General features: G+C 44.8%; 1 protein-coding gene across 4 annotated transcripts in view; it reads left to right on the top strand.

Annotated features, from left to right (window-relative positions):
- The window catches only part of LOC101108756 (heme transporter FLVCR2), a 116236-nt gene that overhangs the window by 55977 nt on the left and 39519 nt on the right, over nucleotides 1-20740 (top strand). For 2 of the 4 annotated variants that reach the window (XM_060418678.1, XM_012182071.5), the window contains exons 9-10: nucleotides 488-543; nucleotides 4462-6342. In XM_060418678.1, coding sequence (XP_060274661.1) covers nucleotides 488-543; nucleotides 4462-4536 — 131 coding nt within the window. In that variant the 3' untranslated portion in view covers nucleotides 4537-6342. Of the gene's footprint in view, nucleotides 1-487; nucleotides 6343-20740 lie in introns of those variants that run through there. The other 2 variants (XM_042253084.2, XM_060418676.1) reach the window with 2 other exon arrangements.

Here is a 20740-nt window from a genome sequence, read left to right on the forward strand (position 1 = left end):
GGGCTCACGTGCAGCAGGGCAGACGACAGGGCTCATGAGGAGGTATCTTTGGCAGGCAGCAGCATATTTTGTTGGAATGAGCTTCAGTTTTGGTCCCCAAAGACCCTTGTTGGAACCCTGCACTGTGACACTGACCTCCATAGCTCTTTGACTGTGGGCAAGTGGACCAGCCTCTGGAGCCCCACTTTCCTAATCTGTAGAATGGAGATGGCTGTGAGGCTTGGAGCACTGTGTGCAAACTCCCTGCAAACATCAGGGGTCTATGCATGGAGGCCACTGTCATCACTGGCTTCTTCCTGTCTGGCACAGCAGTGGTTCCCAGGCTCTGTCAAGCTGGCTGGTGGAACCTCCAGATCCCTGGAAGGTCTGAAGGAGGTGGGATTCCCATGACCCTTAGGAGAGTAAGCGCTCCCTCTCATGGATGAGCTTGACCATTGCTCTGCTAGATAACTTTTTGTTGCCTTTCTTCTGTGTCCTTGAACCTCAGCATTCATCAAGGCAGATCTCCGGAGGCAGGATGCAAACAAAGAAACTCCCGAGACTGTGAGTATGTGGGGGCTGCTGGGCCGAGACGTAGGCACAGACTTTGCTGAGGCTGTGGCACTGGGGGGACGCGGGGGGAGCGCCCAGGGGACTGGGGTTTGTGAGAGCCACTTAGCATCACACACGAGGGGACAAAGGGTTTCCTCCGTGAGGCTTAGCCCCGCTTTTCTGCTGCCCTCTCTGGGTTTTTCTGCCATTTCCTTCCCTGCTCCTGGCCTCCCTGCTCTGGTCCCCAGCGCTGGGCCCTGTGTCACAGTCTGCGGAGCAACACCCACCCCGGGGTCCTGAGACAAGTCCTGAGGCCCTGGCTCCTCTCCTTTCAGCCTGGGGTTCATGAACAGAGAGGAAACGTGGGGGGCTGGCTCCTTCATCCTGTCATAGTGGTGGTGGCCCCAGGGCAGTGGGTCTCCTGGCATGTGGCAGGCCCTCAGGAGGTGCCAGGGAGGGACCAGAGCCAATGGGTTGCCAGCAGGGCTCTAAAAGTACAAGTCCGAAAGCAGGAGTGGATCATGGTGGAAGGGGAGAGGACCAGGAATTAGATCCAGAACAGAAGAGCATTTCCCTTCTTTCCTAATTGGGAAAGACGGGAACTCTTTTAACCATCGTGCTGTGCTGTGCTTAGTCACAAAGTGTCCAACTTTGTGACTAAGCATTTTGTGACTAAGTCACTTCAAAGTGTCCGACTCTTTGCGACCCTATGGACTGTAGCCTGCCAGGCTCCTCTGTCCATTGGGAGTCTCCAGGCAAGGATACTGGAGTGGGTTACCATGCCCTCCAGGGGATCTTCCCAACGAAGGGATCGAATCCAGGTCTCCTGCATTGTGGGAGGATTCTTTGCTATCTGAGCCAACAGGGAAGCCCAAGAATACTGGAGTGGGTAGCCTATCCCTTCTCCAGGGGATCTTCCCAACCCAGGCCTCAAACTGGGGTCTCCTGCATTGCAGGTGGAGCTACCAGGAAATCCTTTAACCAATGTGTTAGATATCAAATCTGAATCAGGATGAAAGGAATTTCAGCTCTCAGGAGTCAGTGGGATATTGCTTAAAAAAACAAAACACCCAAAACCTGTTACAGAGGTAATACACATACTTTGTAGAAAACATTTAAAATATAGCAAAGTGTACACATTTTTTTCTTTTTTGTTTGTTTTAAAGTGTACAAAATTTGAAAGTCATCCTGTAATAGCATCACCTAGAGATGAGGTTCTGTATGTTTGCTTTTACTCCCACGTCTGTGTGCACATATAATGTATATGTGTAGATATATGTGTGTATTTTTTAAACAAAAGTAGAATCTTGCACTTTTGTTGTTCGGCAGGCTTTCTTGTTCTGTGTGCTTCTGCACTTTCTGCAAGCGCTTTGTCAGGTCATTAGTCTGTTACAACGTACTTGACGTCACAGTGTCCTAATAACTGCACATGGACAGACATGATTTGATTGACAACTTTCCTGTCCAGGAACACCAAGAGTCTTTCTGATTGTTGTTTACTGTTCTGGAGCTGACTCTTTGGGCATATTCTTAAGCACTGTATTGTCCTGAGAAATGGATTAGTGGTTGTGCCTGTTGTTAAGACTTTGATATGTGTTCCCAGACTGTCGTGTAGAAAGAAGGCACTATCAATACTCCTAATGTGCATTGCTCTAGCAGTGTATGAGGCCAACCCTGAGAATTTCTCATTTTGAAAATCTTTGCCAGTTATTGAAGGCAAAAATGGTACCTGAAAGAGATACGTTTAGTGCTTTACGGATGTGTGCTGAGAGATGGCTGCTCATCTCTGCTTGCTTGTTTGTCCTCTGATCTCACACTCTGGAGTTGGCAGGTGGCAGCAGGTAGCAGGGAAAGGGGGAGATGCCTGGGACAGGACATTCAGTGGGGACACAGGGAACGCCTGAGACAGGAGCGGTCTCCTCAGGAGCCTGTGAGAAGCGTGGCATCAGCCCTTCAGAGATGGGCTTGTCTCTGAGGCGTAGACGAGGAAGCGTGATTTGGGACACTTTGGTGACTATATTGTGAGCCTATGAAAAGGTGCCTATGATAACAGGATGGATTACTGGTGAAAAGCTTTCAATTTGAAATGTGATGCATTGTGTCAAGCGCTATGAGACTCTGCTGTGTTTACTCTGTAATCAGTGTTTCCCTGGGCAAAGCAAACAGAGGAAAGTAAAGGTTGCCTGTAGGCCTAGTGCCCAGAGATAACCTGGTAACACTTGAGTCATTTCCCAGCGTTTTCTGTGGATGCAGAAATGTGCTTGTGCATGCTGGATTTTCTACCCTGCTTGCTTCCGCAGGAGAGTCTGACAGCCTTTCTACACCACTGCCCCCCGACCCTACGTCTCCATGTACACACGTCCGTTTCCTCCTGTTTGCTACTTAGGTTGTCTCACATTTCCCTGTCTCACAGGCATTTCCTTGCCCCCGTGGGCCAGGCTTGTTATCCAGCAGGCGGTGAGGGCTCAGTCCTGTGCGTGTGGACTGCGGGAAGCAGCGCGAGTCGGGCCAGGAGGCCAGTGGGTGCAGGCTCACGGTGCTGTCCTGGATGCACCTGGGGGGCTGGTGGGACGGGGGTCAGAGTCACGCGGGGCTGGGCCCAGGGGAGTCAGGGCTGTCAGAGGGCATCGTGAAGGAGCCGTCATTTCCCCACCGAGGTGGCGGGTGTGAGTGGGACCTGCAAACCATCCCAGGACTTCAGCCTCAGCGCCAGGGGACGACAGGGCAGGGAGCGCATCGGGCCAGAGGTGCGTTTTCTGATCAGTGAGGTGTGTCATTGGCAGAAAGAGCCAGAACTTCTGGTTGGGGGCTCATGAGTCATCTTGAGGAAGACAGTGTGCATCTTCTTCCAGTTGGTGATTCTCCACCATAAGAGACATAAGCCTTGTTTGGTTGTGACTTCAAGGTGGTCGTGCTGAAGGAGGCAGGTGTGTGTGCATGAGTGTGTCAGAGACAGGAGGTGACGTGAATGGTTGAAGGCGGCTGCTGGCTCCTGAGTGAGGGCTTCTCAGGGCTGAGGCCGAGCTGGTGCCGACAGTTAGCAAGATGGAGAACTGGATGCTGGATCTCCCGCTTTGCCTCTGCCATGGGCTGCCCTGGGGGTCGTGGCGGGTGAAGTGCCGTTTGTCCAGCTGACGTGGCCTGCGTGTGCTCCGCCAGCCTCGATGGTCAGAGCTGTGCGGGGCTTGGCCCGTGCTCGAGGCCTTGTTGGGAGCGAGATGAGCCCCTGAGGGAAGAAGCAAAGTGTTCCTAAAACAGCAGACAAACGCCCAAGTTGGCAGTTAGTGCTTAGAGGCCTCAGAGCATAATCTTCAGGGCATATTAATCCCACCCAGCTAACAAGTGTGACCCTGAATACCTTCTAATTCCATGCCATCGTCCCCAAGAAATCTGATGGCAAAGAGCCGAAGCCTCCTCTTCTCTGGGGAGCTATATTAGTATATACATACTGTGAGCCATACCGCTTCCTGTCTTTGTAACAGTTCGCTGTGCGTCTGTTCCATGCACGTGGTAACTGTATTCCTCCCCTAGGGGCTGCCCCTGACTGGGGGTAGTCAGCACTCCTGAGGAGGGGGCAGACCTGGGCCTTTGCCCAGGCACGTGGAGGTCCATCCAGGTGGGGCGAGGTTGTCAGAAGGGGAGGAGGGTGACCGGAGCTCAGTGGCACTCACAGTGAGATGGTCCCTGGAGGCTGTGGTGTCCTGGAAGGCTGACCTTTTCGCTCCTCCTTTGCTCCTGTCGTGATGGTGTGTGTGTCTGGGGAGCCCTGTGCGTGACCGGAGCCCCTGTCCTTGTTTTGTTCAGTCGGGGATGCTGAGTGCCTGGGACTCTGGTCTTCCCCCCAGATTCCAGACGCACGGGTAGGAAGATGCTCCAGCAAGGAGTCCCTGCCTCTTCACCCCAAGGGCTGTCCCCTTGTCTGTCTTGTAGAAACCCCAGGAGGGGGAAGAGGAGGACAGAAAGAGCAACAAAGACCCCACCACTGTCCAGGAGGAGCATTTCTGAGAGAGAGCGGAGGAGCAAGTCGGGGGACTCGGACCGCCCCCACCTCTCCAGCCAGCACAGCTTTGCCTGCCAGCCCCACGGCCTTCACCCGAGCAGCTTCTGGGGAAACTGGGAGGAACATCTGTGTCTTGTAGGACAGCACTCTGCCTCCTGGAAGCCACTCCAGAGCTTGCCCTGTCTCTGTCGCCGTGGGGGAGATGCCCTTTCCACCACACAGGTTGGGGCCCTGCCCTCCCCCTGCAGGTTCTGGGAGCTGGGGAGGGGCAGAGAGAATCCTGGAGTCAGTCCTGGCTGCTGCCTCACCTTGCTGCTCCAGCCCATCCCTCGGGATAAAGCCTGCACATTATCCCAAAAGAAATCTTATTCAGGAGATTAACTTTTTTAGAGTCTAAAGACCCTTAGAAGCCCAGTTCTCAGGAGCAGCAGCTGCTCTGGACGAGGGTCTTTCTTGGGCCCCCAGACTGACCACTGACATTCTGTGGGAGAGCAAACACCCTCAGGACAAACCCCTCAGGACTCCAGGACCAGGTTCTTCTGGCTCATGTTGCAAGTGTCCGCAAACCCTCTGTCCTCAGAGCTGATCAAACCAAACATCAATAAACTTGATAAAAACATTACTGTCACCTAGAAGACTAAGCCAGTTTCAGAGAATTGACCTCCCTGGGATGTGATGGTGCTAAGAATCTGGGGAGTCTGGTAGCTTGATTCGGGAACAGAAAGGCTCTTTTCTGCAGAAGACGTCCTGGCCCAGGGCCTTGTGTGCGTCACTGCCACCTCCGTGCCTTCCTCCAGACGTCACTCAGGGGCTCGTGTTCTCCTGCCTGTGACCCTCACTGCAAACTCACCTGTGTCCTTCCCCCTGAGAGCTCCAAAGGTCCCTGAGAGATGAGGGGAAGGGGCAGAAGGAGAGGTGGCCCGTGAATGGGACTCGGGTCTGCTGGGTTAGGTAAGTGCATCCACCTCTGGTGGGGACAGTGTTTGCAGCCCCAGCTCCTCTTGCCACCCCCTTCTATGATAGTAATAATTCTTTCTCAGATACTCTGAATTTAAAGGGACCCTCTTTCAACCAGGGGCCCTCAGGTATCGCCAGTGGTAAAGAATCTGCCTGCCAATGCAGGAGACTCAAGAGACACAGGTCCGATCCCTGGGTCGGGAAGATCTCCTGGAGCAGGAAATGGCACCTCACTCCAGTATTCTTGCCTGGGGAACCCCATGGACAGAGGCTCCTGGCAGGCTGTAGGCTATGAGAGTCAGACATGACTGAGTGTGCACACACACACATCCTTTCAACCAGCCCAAGCTGCCCCCTCCTGCCTTACCTGCTGTCTGGCTCTACTCATGGGCTTGGGGAGAATCTCCTCAAAATAAGGCATTTTGGTTGTTTCTCAAGTGCTTTGAGCTCCGTGATCACAAACCCTGTGCTCTTTTGTGCTTGTTGTGGCCACTGCCCCGGGCTCAGCATATGGGAGCTGCCTGCATGGAAGTGGTGCTGGGTGCTTGGGCCACTGCCTGAGGGCAGCTGGTGTGTGTGTCTCTGTGTGTGTGTGTGTGTGTGTGTGTGTGTGTGTGTACAGTACTCTGTACATAAAAGAAGAAGTTCACACTACTGGTGCAAGGACTGAGTTAGGGATGGAAAGGAGGTGGAAAATGAAGGTGCCTTACTTTTTCATAAAGAGAAAGTGTTTACTCTTGAGTCTCTTAATTTTATAAACAAAATGTTTACTGAAACCATCCTTTTATTTGAAATCATAATTAGTATTTTCTATTTGTAACACCAGATATATTAAAGCAATAAAATATCCTCCATGTGGTCTGCCTTGTCACTTGTTGGGGCAGAGATGGCTTTGGCATGGGAACAGGCTGGAGGGGTGGGGGCTTGGGGTAGAGGAGGCGCTCCTCCACACTGTGGAAGGTCGTCCTCTGTAGACATCGATATTACCACGCCAGTGGGTTACTTTTTAATGATGAGGCTTACCACGCCAGTGGGTTACTTTTTAATGATGAGGCTGCAGACGTTACTGTCTGTCCATGTGGAGACTGCAACTGAAGGCCGAATCCGTGGCTCCAGCAACTTTCTGTTCAGAGTGATCCTTTTACAGTGCATGTCAACCGCATCAGGCCTCCACTTTAAACCCTATTCTAGCTTCTTACCTCAACCACAGCCCAGAGCTCACCAGAGCCCACAAGACCCCATGCACTGTGGCCCCCACCTTCCTATCTGACCGTCTGTCCTCCACTGTTCTGTTCAGTCTCTGCTCCACCCACACGATCTCCCTGCCATGCCTTGAATGTACCAAGCATGTTCCCACCACAGGGCCATTGCACCTGCCAGTCCCTGTGTCTGGGGTTCACTGGCTGCAGATGTCCATATGACTTGTTTCCTCACTTCAGCTCAAACATCCCCTCTCCAGAGAGGCCTCCCCTGCCTGCCACCTCCCTCCATCTTGCTGTCTTGCATGATGCTGTGACTGTTATCTGCCGACTCTCTTCCCCACAGGACTGTAAACTTCACTTTGGGGAGCTTGTCACTGTGTTCACTGTTCTTCCTCTGTGCTTGGACCAGAGCCAGGCATGTAGTCAGGGCTCCAGATGCACTGTTGAAGGAAGCCCTGAAAGAGTGGGTACCACCCCCCTGAGACCGTCTCCAGCCCTGCCTCCCCCCACCTCTCAGTGACCTTCGCAGAAGAGAGGAAGGGATTGTACACTATGAACCAGAGCAGCTTCTGTGGACTCTGGACCTTGCAGTGGTGAGGTGGCTGCAGGAAAGGCTGGGAGGCCCAGTAGGGAAGCAGGAGAGAGGGCCAAGAGGCAGGGAGATAATTCAGGCACTTTTCCTTCACAACTTATCTCTGCAAGATTTCCAGGAGGAGGCTGAATTTAAAAAATAGATACACAAAAAGCAGCAAAGCTTTACTGTATAGCAGTGGGAACTATAGTCAATATCATGTAATAACCTATAATGGGAAATAATCTGAAAATAATATATGTACTATCTGTGTATGTATATATGTAACTGAATCATCCTGCTATGTGCCTGAAACATTGCAAGTCAACGATACATCAATAAAATATATATATTAAGAAAAAAATTCCATGGACAGAGGAACCTGGTGGGTTAACGTCCATAGCATCACAAAGAATTGGACAAAACTGAGTGAGTGAACTTCATCATCAACCTACAATGGACCATCCAGTGACCTCTCAAAACTGCTTGATTCATACTAAAAATAACCCAAAGACTGCTGTCAGGTCTCCTTGGACAGGGACCCAACACAGAGGCACCTGCGCCACCGAGGAGTGGCAAATAGACTTGACTTCATTGCCTTGAGCCGCAGGGAATTTCAGATTCCTGCTAGTATTGGTGGTCTTTTTCAGGACTGGTGGAGGCACCAGGACTGAAAAAGCCTCCAAAGTGGTGAAAGCCATGCTTAAGGAAAATTTCCCCCAATTTGGATAGTCTGCTGCTGCTGCTTCTAAGTCGCTTCAGTCACGTCTGACTCTGTGCGACCCCATAGATGGCAGCCCACCAGGCTCCGCTGTCCCTGGGATTCTCCAGGCAAGAACACTGGAGTGGGTTGCCATTGCCTTCTCCAATGCATGAAAGAGAAAAGTGAAAGTGAAGTTGGTCAGTCATGTCTGACTCTTGGAGACCCCATGGACTGCAGCCCACCAGGCTCCTCCATCCATGGGGTTCTCCAGGCGAGAGCACTGAAGTGGATGCCATTGCCTTCTCCGTGGAGAGTCTAGCACCCTTCAAAGTGATGACGGGCCTGCTTTTTTCTCTAGCATGACCTAATAGATGTCTAAACCACTGCAGATTAATGGAAAGTTATATTTATTCTGGAGTGCACATTCAATAGGAATAACAGAGAAAATGAATTCTACATTAAATAGCATTGCTAATATATGTTGAGTCTAATTTAACTTGGGGTTAGGGCTTGACAGTTGCCCTACTATGGATCAGAGTGGCTTCCAGAAGGAGGCTTACAATTAGCCTCTTTGAAATATTGTATGGTAGGCCATTCCATGTGTCTGCCCAAGAGGGAGAATGTATAAATACTTTGAAAGATTTAGCAGTTGCCAATTATGTTCAAACTCTAGGCACAATACAAACCTCTGTTCATGAATTTGCTCTAGCAACTCTTCCTTACATCCCTTCCAGCCTGGACATTGCATCCTCTTAAAACATGTGGAGAACAAGGGCCTGAGCACCAGCTGACTGCAAAGTGGACAGAACCACCTGTGGTATTACTTATCACACACTCATATCTGTCAGGTTAGCTGGAGTAACTGGAGTAAAGCCACGGATACATCACAGTCAGGTCAAAGCAGCCTCACTGTCATCAGAAAATGACCCAACTCCTGAGAGTCCTAGAGAGAAATGTGTTTGTGAACCCTTAGAAGACTTAAGGTTGCTCTTCAGAAAGGATAAGTATTGAGAATAGAATTTCCTTGCAGAAGGAACTTCATCAGGTTCAAATAGTTGCAGAGAATTTTTTTACTTACTAAAATTATGAAGGAATATTCCTGACCCAAAGCTGATCAATTCCATTTCCTGATCACCCCCTCATTGCCTCTGTTCAGCAGGAAGTAGCCAGAACAATCATCACCCCTTATTCCCACAAGATTTTGGAATGGATATTGATAGACAGGAATTGCCATAGGGTCCGGGCAAGCACATGGCTGTCAGTGAGTGACTGTTAGAGGTCCCTCCCAGCCATTGGTTAGAGTTTCAAAGGAGCTGAATTCAGACTGAGGAAAGTTGGGTTTTGGTTTTTTTTTAAATGAAACAAAGATAACTATTTTTAATGATAAAAGGTACAATTCACTAAGAAGATAGACATCATAAACAAAGACACAAAAAGCAAAAATCAGAAGAAATATAAGAGAAAAGAAAAAATATAATCATAGTGAGACATATAAACATTTCTCTGAGAATATGTTATCAAGTGCATAAAAAAGAATCAGAGCATCTTAAATGATGGCATTAATAATTTAAATAGAATAGATCTGTTTATATTCATTTATATTAACCTTATATACTATACAAATATATTTAAAAATTTTTTTAATTTTAATTTTTACTTCATTTTGCTTTACAATACTGTATTGCTTTTGCCATACATTGACATGAATCAGACACGGGTGTACATGAGTTCCCAATCCTCAACTCCTCTCCCACCTCCCACCCCATATCATCTCTCTGGATCATCCCCTTGCACCAGCCCCAAGCCTCCTGTATCCTGTATTGAACATAGACTGGCGATTCGTTTCTTACATGATAGTATACATGTTTCAATGCCATTCTCCCAAATCATCCCACCCTCTCCCTCTCCTACAGAGTCCAAAAGTCCATTCTATACATCTGTGTCTCTTTTGCTGTCTCACATACAGGGTTATCATTACCATCTTTCTAAATTCCATATATATGTATTAGTATACTGTATTGGTGTTTTTCTTTCTGGCTTACTTCCCTCTGTATAATTGGCTCCAGTTTCATCCACCTCATTAGAACTGATTCAAATGTATTCTTTTTTAATGGCTAAGTAATACTCCATTGTGTATATGTACCACAGCTTTCTTATCCATTCATCTGCTGATGGACATCTAGGTTGTTTCCATGCCCTGGCTATTATAAACAGTGCTGTGATGAACATTGGGGTTCACGTGTCTCTTTCAATTCTGGTTTCCTTGGTGTGTATGCCCAGCAGTGGGACTGCTGGGTCATAAGGCAGTTCTATTTGCAATTTTTAAGGAATCTCCACACTGTTCTCCATAGTGGCTGTACTAGTTTGCATTCCCACCAACAGTGTAAGAGGGTTCCCTTTTCTCCACACCCTCTCCAGCATTTATTGCTTGTAGACTTTTGGATCGCAGGCATTCTGACTGGTGTGAAGTGGTACCTCATTGTGGTTTTGATTTGCATTTCTCTGATAATGAGTGATGTTGAGCATCTTTTCATGTGTTTGTTAGCCATCCGTATGTCTTCTTTGGAGAAAATGTCTATTTAGTTCTTTGGCCCATTTTTTGATTGGGTCATTTATTTTTTCTGGAATTGAGCTGCATAAGTTGCTTGTATATTTTTGAGATTAGTTGTTTGTTAGTTGCTTCATTTGCTGTTATTTTCTCCCATTTAGAAGGCTGTCTTTTCACCTTGCTTATAGTTTCCTTTGTTGTGCAGAAGCTTTTAATTTTAATTAGATCCCATTTGTTTATTTTTGCTTTTATTTCCAGTATTCTGGGAGGTGGATCATAGAGGATTCTGCTGTGATGTATGTCAGAGAGTGTTTTGCCTATGTTCTCCTCTAGGAGTTTTATAGTTTCTGGTCTTATGTTTAGATCTTTAATCCATTTTGAGTTTATTTTTGTGTATGGTGTTAGAAAGTGTTCTAGTTTCATTCTTTTACAAGTGGTTGACCAGTTTTCCCAGCACCACTTGTTAAAGAGATTGTCTTTTCTCCATTGTATATTCTTGCCTCCTTTGTCAAAGATAAGGTGTCCATAGGTGTGTGGATTTATCTCTGGGCTTTCTATTTTGTTCCATTGATCTATATTTCTGTCTTTGTGCCAGTACCATACTGTCTTGATGACTTTGCTTTGTAGTAGAGCCTGAAGTCAGGCAGGTTGATTCCTCCAGTTCCATTCTTCTTTCTTAAGATTGCTTTGGCTATTTGAGGTGTTTTTGTATTTCCATACAAATTGTGAAATTATTTGTTCTAGCTCTGTGAAAAGTACCGTTGGTAGCTTGATAGGGATTGCATTGAATCTGTAGATTGCTTTGGTTAGTATACTCATTTTCACTATATTGATTCTTCCAATCCATGAGCATGGTATATTTCTCCATCTATTCATGTCCTCTTTGATTTCTTTCATCAGTGTTTTATAGTTTTCTATATATAGGTCTTTAGTTTCTTTAGGTAGATGTATTCCTAAGTATTTTATTCTTTTCATTGCAATGGTGAATGGAATTGTTTCCTTAATTTCTTTTTCTACTTTCTCATTATTAGTGTATAGGAATGCAGGGGATTTCTGTGTGTTGATTTTATATTCTGCAACTTTACTATATTCATTGATTAGCTCTAGTAAATTTCTGGTGGAGTCTTTAGGGTTTTCTATGTAGAGGATCATGTCATCTGCAAACAGTGAGAGTTTTACTTCTTTATTTCCAATTTGGATTCCTTTTATTTCTTTTTCTGCTCTGATTGCTATGGCCAAAACTTCCAGAACTATGTTGAATAGTAGCGGTGAAAGTGGGCACCCTTGTCTTGTTCCTGACTTTAGGGAAATGCTTTCAATTTTTCACCATTGAGGATAATGTTTGCTGTGTGTTTGTCATATATAGCTTTTATTATGTTGAGGTATGTTCCTTCTATTCCTGCTTTCTGGAGAGTTTTTATCATAAATGGATGTTGAATTTTGTCAAAGACCTTCTCTGCATCTATTGAGATAATCATATGGCTTTTATTTTTCAATTTGTTAATTGTGGTGAATTACATTAATTGATTTGCAGATATTGAAGAATGCTTGCATCCCTGGGATAAAGCCTGCTTGGTCATGATGTATGATCTTTTTAATGTGTTGTTGGATTCTGATTGCTAGAATTTTGTTAAGGATTTTTGCATCTATGTTCATCAGTGATATTGGCCTGTAGTTTTCTTTTTCTGTGGCATCTTTGTCAGGTTTTGGTATTAGGGTGATGGTGGCCTCATAGAATGAGTTTGGAAGTTTACCTTCCTCTGCAATTTTCTGGAAGAGTTTGAGTAGAATAGGTGTTAGCTCTTCTCTAAATTTATGGTAGAATTCAGCTGTGAAGCTGTCTGGACCTGGGCTTTTGTTTGCTGGAAGATTTCTGATTACAGTTTCAATATCCATGCTTGTGATGGGTCTGTTAAGATTTTCTATTTCTTGCTGGTTCACTTTTGGAAAGTTGTACTTTTCTAAGAATTTGTCCATTTCTTCCACATTGTCCATTTTATTGGCATATAATTGCTGATAGTCGTCTCTTATGATCCTTTGTATTTCTGTGTTGTCTGTTGTGATCTCTCCATTTTCATTTCTAATTTTATTGATTTGATTTTTCTCCCTTTGTTTCTTGATGAGTCTGGTTAATGGTTTGTCAAGTTTATTTATCCTTTCAAAGAACCAGCTTTTGGCTTTGTTGATTTTTGCTATGGTCTCTTTTGTTTCTTTTGCATTTATTTCTGCCCTAATTTTTAAGATTTCTTTCCTTCTACTAACTCTGGGGTTCTCCATTTCTTCCTTTTCTATTTGCTCTAGGTGTAGAGTTAGGTTATTTATTTGACGTTTTTCTTGTTTCTTGAGGTATGCCTGTATTGCTATGAACTTTCCTCTTAGCACTGCTTTTACAGTGTCCCACAGGTTTTGGGTTGTTGTGTTTTCATTTTCATTCATTTCTATGCATATTTTGATTTATTTTTTGATTTATTCTGTGATTTGTTGGTTATTCAGAAGCGTGTTGTTCAGCCTCCATATGTTGGAATTTTTAATAGTTTTTCTCCTGGCATTGAGATCTAATCTTAATGCATTATGGTCAGAAAAGATGCTTGGAATGATTTCAAATCTTTTGAATTTATCGAGGTTAGATTTATGGCCCAGGATGTGATCTATCCTGGAGAAGGTTCCATGAGCACTAGAGAAAAAGGTGAAATTCATTGTTTTGGGGTGAAATGTCCTATAGATATCAATTAGGTCTAACTGGTCTATTGTATCGTTTAAAGTTTGCGTTTCTTTGTTAATTTTCTGTTTAGTTGATCTGTCCATAGGTGTGACTGGGGTATTAAAGTCTCCCACTATTATTGTGTTATTGTTGATTTCCCCTTCATACTTGTTAGCATTTGTCTTACATATTGCGGTGCTCCTATGTTGGGTGCATATATATTTATAATTGTTATATCTTCTTCTTGGATTGATCCTTTGATCATTATGTAGTGGCCTTCTTTGTCTCTTTCAACAGCCTTTGTTTTAAAGTCTATTTTATCAGATATGAGTATTGCTACTCCTGCTTTCTTTTGGTCTCTATTAGCGTGGAATATCTTTTTCTAGCCCTTCACTTTCAGTCTGTGCGTGTCCCTTGTTTTGAGGTGGGTCTCTTGTAGACAGCATATATAGGGATCTTGTTTTTGTATCCATTCAGCCAGTCTTTGCCTTTTGGTTGGGGCATTCAACCCATTTACGTTTAACGTAATTATTGATAAGTATGATCCCGTTACCATTTACTTTATTGGTTTGGGTTTGGATTTATACACCCTTTTTGTGTTTGCTGTCTAGAGAAGATCCTTTAGCATTTGTTGGAGAGCTGGTTTGGTGGTGCTGAATTCTCTCAGCTTTTGCTTGTCTGTAAAGCTTTTGATTTCTCCTTCATATTTGAATGAGATCCTTGCTGGGTACAATAATCTGGGCTGTAGGTTATTTTCTTTCATCACTTTAAGTTGTCTTGCCATTCCCTCCTGGCCTGAAGCATTTCTATTGAAAGATCAGCTGTTATCTTTATGGGAATCCCCTTGTGTGTTATTTGTTGTTTTTCCCTTGCTGCTTTTAATATTTGTTCTTTGTGTTTGATCTTTGTTAATTTGATTAATATGTGTCTTGGGGTGTTTCACCTTGGGCTTATCCTGTTTGGAACTCTCTGGGTTTCTTGGACTTGGGTGATTATTTCCTTCCCCATTTTAGGGAAGTTTTCAACTGTTATCTCCTCAAGTATTTTCTCATGGTCTTTCTTTTTGTCTTCTTCTTCTGGGATTCCTATAATTCGAATGTTGGAGCATTTCATATTGTCCTGGAGGTCTCTGAGATTGTCCTCATATCTTTTAATTCGTTTTTCTTTTTTCCTCTCTGATTCATTTATTTCTACCATTCTATCTTCTATTTCATGAATCCTATCTTCTGCCTCCGTTATTCTACTATTTGTTCCCTCCAGAGTGTTTCTGACCTCATTTATTGCATTATTCATTATATATTGACTCTTTTTTATTTCTTCTAGGTCCTTGTTAAACCTTTCTTGCATCTTCTCAATCCTTGTCTCCAGGCTATTTATCTGTGATTCCATTTTGATTTCAAGATTTTGGATCATTTTCACTATCATTATTTGGAATTCTTTCTCAGGTAGATTCCTTATCTCTTCCTCTTTTGTTTGGTTTGGTGGGCATTTCTCCTGTTCCTTTACCTGCTGGGTATTCCTCTGTCTCTTCATCTTGGTTATATTGCTGCGTTTAAAATTTTATATCTATAAGTTATTAGATGTCCACAGGACATTTAGAAAAACTGACAAAAGATAAACATTCCTAAATTTCAAAAAGTAGAATTCTTTTTATGGTGATTGTTATACAAATAGATATATATTATTTTTGAAATTATTTTCCATCATACATTATTACAAGATATTGATTATTGTTCCCTATGATATACAATAAACCTTTGTTGCCGTTGTATGTCTATTTTTTAAAATTAGAAATCTAGCATTCTATTCATGCTAAGTCAAACAAGTAGAATCAAAATGTCATAATTTTTTTCAGTTAGGCAAAAATTCATAAGGTTTCTAAAATATATATATTATACATACTATTTACATATGTATAGAAGAGCTTCTCTACTACATTTGATAAAGAAGATCAAAAGGAAAAAAAAAAAAGGAAGAGATGGAGAAACACCAGAAAACATAAACTAAATGAAATAGGAGCACTGAGTATGAAATAGAAAAAGTGAAACAAACTAAATAAAAGTAAAAGATTATCACAGAGTCCAGTTATTTTTAAACAGGGCTGCTCATTAGAAACATATCTGGAGCTCTAGTGGAAAAAAGCAATAACTAGGCATTTGTATTTTTCAAAAAGCTCCAAGATAATTCTGATATGCATCTGGATTTAAAAAGTGATTACAGGTTTGTCTATTAAATGATAATATAGAATTCTGTTATTTTTCTGAAAACCAATCCTGATAAAATGGTATTAAGTGAGTAACAGTTTTATAATTGAAATGTTGCAGCTCCAAGCCGTGTGCTATGCTGGGATTCATGACCCCCAGCAGAGAGGATTTTGATCCAGGGACATTTTGTATAGCAAAAGTTTTGTTGTAGGAAGGGGGGGGGGGGGCCTCCAGGGCCCCAAGAGAGGTCTCTTGTCTAACAGAAAAGAATCGTCTGAGGAGACACGTGCTGACAAAGCAAGAGAATTTATTGGGAAAGGAGCACCCGGGTGGAGAGCAGCAGGGTAAGGGAACCCAGGAGAACTGCTCTGCCACGTGGCTCGCAGTCTCAGTTTTTGCGGTGATGGGATTAGTTTCTACGCTGTCTTTGGCCAATCATTCTGACTCAGAGTCTTTCCTGGTGGCGCACACACAGCTCAGCCAATATGGATGCCAGTGAGAGAGATTCTGGGAAGTGGACGGACACGCAGTGTCCCCTTTTGACCTTTCCCAAAGTCTTCTGGTCGGTGGTGGCTTATTAGTTCTCTATTCCTTACCAGGACCTCCTGGCCTAAAACAACTCATGTCAATGGTTACTAGAGAGCCTGGCCAGGGTGGGTGGCTTCAGTCGGTGTGCTTCCCCTAACAGCTTTATTCAAGTGTAAAAGGGATAAAGAAAGCTTCTGACATAAATATCAGAAGGGGACAGAAAGAGTGCCCCCTTGCTAGTGTTTAGCAAGGAGTTATATATCTGTAAGCAAGTTGCTAATCAGATGAAAGAAACATGTCAAAACTGAGAGAGTTGCACCAGGACCCTCTCCTACCAGATGCATTTTTGATAGCACTGGCACAAGGTGGGTCATCCGGGCCATAAAACAATTGACATGAATCTTGAAAAAGGGCACATTTCCAAACAAATGCATAGTTTCACTAGCATAGCTTAAGAAAACATTTCCATAGGAAAAACACATTGGTTAGCTTAAGGTTTGAGAAAAGTTAAGTTCAGGCAGAACCAGGTGTTGTCATGACAACACAAGATTAGAAAGGTAGCCTTCCTACCTGTTACCCTTTCATAATCACAATAGTGAAAGATGTTTATCAATTTTCACAATCAATAGCCAGACAAAAAATAAAAGATAATTACAATGGCAAGCCATAATGGGAACATGATAACCTAATTCAGAGCAACCTTGGGCTGGTTAACAGCCAGGTATGCTTTCATGTTGACACCTCTCGAGGGGGATACACCAGGAATTGCCTCTCAGAAGTCACTTCAGTCACACTTTCCTGTCCCTTCTGGGGCCAGTCAGCAAGCTGAGAGGTCGGGGGTTTAATATGAAAGAAATGATTCATAACCTTGAAGAAAACCATGGTGAATGGAGGACTTAAAGAAGCAAATAAACACTCATGCTACAGTGAGAAAGGAGCTACCAGGCAGGTGGACAGGCAGGATGTGAGGGGAGCCCCTGAGTCACACTTGGGCTCTAAGGAAGGCTGCCTGGAGGAGGTGATGCTTGTCCTGCAGGGAGACAGGACACGAGGCATGGTGAGCTTACAGTGCTGGTTGGAGCTGCAGGCAGGCCCAGCAGGTGGAGGGAAAGCTGGGAGTGGGCAGGGATGGGAGAGGCGGCCAGAGCAGCATCACGACCTCCTGTGTGCTAAGCCAGGGAGTGAGAACCTTCTGGAAGGTAGGGGCCGCCACTGAAGGACTCCAGACAGGACAGAGGCCTGGACAGAAGCGAAGAGCCCTGCGGAGAGTGTGATGGGGAATGAGAGGCGTAAGCACAATTCAGGCGGCAGCGCGTGATCAAGGTAAGGAGCCATGAGAATCTGAACTGGAGTGGTGCCCAGGGGGAAGGTGGTGAGGAGGTCAGCACCCAGTGGACACAGTGATGGTGCCTCTCAAGGCTTGGGTCTGGCTGACTGTGAGCTGGCAGAGCTCCTCTTTGACACACAGGATTCAGGGGAGAAGCAGCCCTGGGCTTGGCCTTTGGATGCTGGGGCAGCAGGTGAGTCATAAATGTTATAGAAGTCATCAGACCCCTACAGAGGCTACAAGCCTGAAAGCTACTAGAAGCAGGTGGAAGGTCAGAAAGGGTGCAGACAGAGGTAACAGAGCCTCTGGCCGCACACCTGCTTTTCTGAGAAGACACCCAGCATGGTTTTGGAGGACAGCTCAACTGAAGGGGCTTCCCTGCAGCTCCAGGGCTGGAGGTTTGTTGTTCACTTTAGCTCCAACATTATAATAAGTCCAGGATGGAATTGACCTCACCCCTGGACATCACCTGTGGGCCTCAGAGAAGCAGCACAATCTTCATTCAACTTGTTCCATTTTTTAATTTTACAGTTTTTTTTTAAAACCAAAGCTTTCTATAGTTTAAAAAATCAAATAGTCTTGTATCAAAAATGTCATTGCTTACCCTGATTTCCTGGTCCTCTGAGGTAACTACTTTCAGTTATTAGTAGGTGATATTTTGGCATTTATCTCCAAAGCTCTAAATAACATGGGTATATAGATACTTCCAGGCTTCCTTTGTGGCTCAGGTGGTAAAGAATCCACCTGCAATGCAGGAGACCCTGGTTCAATTCCTGGGTTGGGAAGATCTGCTGGAGAAGGGATAGGCTACCCACTCCAGTATTCTGGCCTGGAGAATTCCATGGACAGTCCATGGGGTCACAAAGTCATTGGGACATGACTGAGCAACTTTCACTTTCCCTATAGATACTTCCTGATTTTGTCCACATTAGGCATTGTCTGTTGATTTTCCAATATGGTAGACAAGGATTTAGCTCTGCTCACTCTACCCTCATCTCCACCTCATACATGTGCCCACTTCCCATTCCTCCATCCTCACAATATAGTTATGCCATATTGGATTATATCAACATTGTTTTCACAGTATCATGGTTGTGTTCACATTATCCACAACTGAAGTCACTTAAAGTCACCATGGCTTTGTTCCCCTTTCCTCCATAGCTTTTTATCTTCCACTGAAGTTTTAAATTGACTCTCTTCCCCATTGACTTGTTTGTGCTTTTGATCACAAGTCCAGCCTCTAATTCTCTCCAAGTTCTGTTTACCCCACTCTATAATTTCAAATAGAACCCCCTCAGTGTCATCTTACTGATAGAATCTTTCCTGGAGTCTCTGATCAGTGTCCATTCGAACAGGCTGTTGTCCTGCCTGACTCATAGCTGTCCACCTGGGGATTTCCTTTTCCACAGTCTCAGTGATTCCCATCCCCTGCCCTCCTGACCCAGTTTCCTGAATCTCATCTCTCACTCTCTCTAGGTTGCCTCCCTTGTTTTGGTGGAGCACATCCTTTAGCAGCTCCTGACCATAGAGGGACAGTTCATTTTCAGAAGTTTGGAAGTGTGAAGATGTGTGACTCGCACTTTTCTTCGGTAGTTTGAGTGTAGGATTCTTGGCAGGAAAGGGTTCTCCTTCAGAAGGCACTGTTGTACTCAGCTCCAGCTTCCCAGCTTGAAGACAGCCTGCTGACATTCTACGCCCGTTTCCTTTAAAGTGTTTTATGAACCTGTTCTTATCTCGCTGAAAACTCATTGGATCTCCTCTTTGTCCCAGTTTTCTGAAATTTCGTGGTGATGTGGAATTCAACTCAACTCTGTGGACAGGTATCCAGATAGGCATGTGCAGTGACACTTCTCTTGTTCAGGATTCCGGGCTGTACGGAGATGTTCCCAAGAACTTGGAGCTAAAGTATTAGGGAAATGAGGGAGGTGAGGCAGTCAGGGCGTGGGCGAGTGTGCAGTATTACACATGTAAAGGACGAACACAAGATGTCCAAGGGCACTGTGTTTACAAATTCCAAGTGTCAATACTTCCTAAGAGGGACTCATCCAGGGTCTCACCCTGATGTGTTAGCCATTTAGCCTTCCCATTCCCTCCTCAGGCTCCATACTTCCACATCTACAGCCCCAGTGGAGGTGATGGTAAACCAGTGCATGACACTTGGACTTCAAGTTTAATTCCTATAGCCTTGAGTAGTTGTTGACCTCTAGGGGGCAGACTGTGCTAGCTTTCTGTAGAAAACCCAGAGCTGGTTCTCTCCACAGAAATGCTCAAACCTGGCTGCAAGTTGACATCACCAGGGGAGTTTTAAACAGGCAGATTCTGAGGCTACTCCCAGAGATCTTGACCTGAGATGTGGTTCAGGTTTGGGGAATGTGAAGAGTTCCCCCATGGCATTTTAATGGGCAGCTCAAGTTTAGAACCCTAGCCCCAGAGCTTTGAATTCTTCATTTTGGGGGTGAAGATTAACAAAGAAAGCAAGCAAGGAAGCACAGGCACCCAGTGACTGTTTAATGTGCAAACCAACCAATCACCTAGATGTCTTTTAAAATGCAGCCTCTAGTTCAGTAGGTCCAGGGTGAGCCTGGGCTTTTAACAAGCTCCCAGTGCTTGCCCACACACTGTCCCCAGACCCTGCCTGAGAAGCCAGGCTGCAGCCTGGATGAATATGAGATGAGACTGATGGCTCTTTAGGTCAGCTGAGACTTTATCTTAAAGTCGATCTTGTTCCCACTTGGAGGAACAGGCTTACATTTCTAAAGGTTTGGAAGTTTGCAGGTCTTAAATCATCTAGGATGTTGACTTACTCCCAAGATGTCTCTCTGTGGACATCTGCTAGATCTGCTCAGATCCCCGGGCTGTATTAAAATATTCATGCTTTGTAAACCTGGACATTAGAGCTAGAAACTGTCCAGGCATCCTTGTTTTGCATGACATTCTTTGCAATAGTAAATGTAAAGTGGCTCTTTTTCTATATTTTCCTTGGGGATCCCAAATTAGAAATTTATACATATAGACATGGAAATGTGCGCTTGGTGTATAGGTTCTTAAGTCCTTACAAAGTGTTTAATTCTCATTGTAAAAGCTGGCTTTATATCGATTAAAAAGATCATCAACAAATGATTATACAGCAACTGCTACAGTTCAGAGAAATACAACTCTGTGGGATGCAGGAGCTGGGGAAGGCTCCAGGGAGGTGGTGAGATGAGCTGGGCTGTAGAGAGTGGGATTAGGTGAACAGAGAAAGTGAGGAAGGCATTTCCAGCACAGACATTGGGATGAACAAGGCTTAGAGGCTTTGAGTTATGGAGGCTGAGTGAATGATATCTATTCCTCATGAAATAACTGTTTAAAAACCAAAATGTTCTTAGGCTTTCAATAAAGTAAGCCGTAAAACTAGTCTACTTTGGTTACTAATCTAACTTGTTATGCCCAAGTCTCGAAATCTCCCAATGACCACCAGGGAGCCGA

The sequence above is a fragment of the Ovis aries genome, chromosome 7 (genome assembly GCF_016772045.2).
Source record: "Ovis aries strain OAR_USU_Benz2616 breed Rambouillet chromosome 7, ARS-UI_Ramb_v3.0, whole genome shotgun sequence".
In the NCBI taxonomy this organism is placed as follows: domain Eukaryota; kingdom Metazoa; phylum Chordata; class Mammalia; order Artiodactyla; family Bovidae; genus Ovis; species Ovis aries.